This window comes from Thermobia domestica, chromosome 3 (genome assembly GCF_964235325.1).
Source record: "Thermobia domestica chromosome 3, izTheDome1.hap1.1, whole genome shotgun sequence".
Lineage (NCBI taxonomy): Eukaryota > Metazoa > Arthropoda > Insecta > Zygentoma > Lepismatidae > Thermobia > Thermobia domestica.
In genome coordinates this window covers 39,499,827-39,501,878 of record NC_137456.1, presented here as the reverse complement: position 1 = coordinate 39,501,878, position 2,052 = coordinate 39,499,827, and the positions used below count along the sequence as shown (strand labels likewise).

General features: G+C 37.6%; 1 protein-coding gene across 1 annotated transcript; it reads left to right on the top strand.

Annotated features, from left to right (window-relative positions):
- Positions 1–756, top strand: LOC145681752 (zinc finger MYM-type protein 1-like). The gene has a single exon (XM_081753361.1). It carries the CDS (start codon positions 1–3, stop codon positions 754–756), a length of 756 nt encoding a protein of 251 aa, XP_081609487.1.
- Positions 757–2,052: the final 1,296 nt, after the last annotated feature.

Genomic DNA, 2,052 nt, shown 5'->3' with positions numbered 1-2,052 from the left:
ATGCTTCGGCGCGCGATAGAAGTCGTTAAATATTCGGCAATAAGAGGACTTGCTTTTCGGGGTGATAACGAAAATTTTGGATCTCCAAATAATGGTAACTACTTAGGTATCCTTGAACTAATAGCTCATTTTGACCCAACAGCATATCCAAGAGCATGGCTGAAAGGTCATGGCCATCCGTCGTGTTTGTCCAAGACTATTTGTGGAAAGATTATTGGCCTTATGGGAAACAAGATATTAAATAAAATAATTGGCGAAGATTCAACGATAGATACAGCACATGAAAATCAGCTAACTGATGTAGTAAGGTGTTGTTTCGAAGAAAGAGTTCACGAGATTTTCTGTTTCGTTCCCATACAGAGTCATACGAGAGAAAGTCTTAGGAAGGTTATCCTAGATCTCTCTGGAAAACACAATATTAGGATAGAAGATTGTCGTTCGCAATCCTATAACAATGCCAGTAATATGAGTGGGAAATATTTAAGTGCAAAGGTAAAGGAACTGAATTCATTGGTATTTTATGTGCCCTGTGTTGCGCACTCGTTAAACCTCGTGGCCCAAAACAGTGTAGAGGAATCCTTAAAATCGGTTGAATTTTTGCAACGGCTGTATGACTTTTTCGTAGCTTCTAAGGATCGTTGGCACATTCTCGTGAAGAATACTGGACTTAAAACATTGTCCGATATTAGATGGTCGTGCCGTGAGGAACCAATATCAGATGTTCGACAATTTCAATGCCGTTTATGTGTCACTTGAAGAAACTGTCAAAGGTAGAGACTATAAATGAGGCAGAATGACTTCAGAAGAAGTTTAAAAAAAAAAAAAAAAAAAAAAAAAAAACTGGAGACAGCTATATTGGTTATTTTCTGGGATAATGTGTTGTATCGAATGGCCAGAACTAAGAAATATTTGCAATAATCTGGACTGGACTTAATTAGCGGGTATCAAGCGTTGCAATCATTAATTCCGTTTCTCAACCGTGTTAGGGAAAATTTTGATGCATATGAAACCTAATATAAAAGCTTAAGTGAGCATGAGTATCAAGAATTTAGCGAAGAAGATTAATTGATGTAGAGAATTCAGAAGAATTGAGTGGACGTGATTTTCGTGTTTCAGAAATTTGAAGCAAGAAGCTAAAGAACTCTTAACGGAAACGTCAAAACCAGCGTTGCCGGACTCACAGCTCGGAATTATTCCAAAACCTGATCGAAATTATGCTAAATTTGATCAAATTATGCTAGATCCTCATAATTACTAATTCAGGAGTTTTAGAAGAAAAAAATAACTACGTTGAGATACGATAACGTAACTTAAAATACGCAGAGCGCAAGAATGCGTGGATAGAACTCAATACTTCACGCACCAAAGCTTTAACTCAACTAAACTAGTGCAGTCGTGGCGCAGGGGTGTAGCCACGGGGGGGCCCATCGGGGCCAGGCCCCCCAAATGAGTTCTTGGCCCCCCAAATGACCAGCTTATAAAACATCATCGTAAGATTACCTCGCTTCAGTCATTTAAAAATAACAAAGTTTACATATAATTAATAATTTACGGTAAAATAGTATGGAAAATACTATTTTAACATACCAATAGAAAAATAGTGTAGTATCCAGGGGCGTCGTTAAGAGGGTAAGTGTGGAGCTTTCCCCCCGAAAGTTCCTAATTTCTTAACAAGTTGGCAAATTAAAATACCTAGTTGGTAATTTGAAAAATGCCGTTTTGTTCGTGCTGCAAATCATTATCAGTTCTTTTATAGACTTGGCATAAATTTTGTGTAGTTTCCTATCTTGAAATAAATTGATATATTCGTTGAAAGCTTCTTTACTTGTTGTAAGTAATCAGTGCCGAATTTACGTATAAGCTAAACAAGCTATAGTTTAGGGCCCCACTGTTTTAGGGGCCCGAAAACCTGAAAGAAAACTGGATATCAATTTTCAATGTATAAGAAAATCAATCAATAAAATAAAATTTACATATACGTAGGACGTAGCAACAGTGGGCCTGTTGTATAGGCTATATCCTGACCAGCGAACGAGTGCGGGCGGCTGGTTT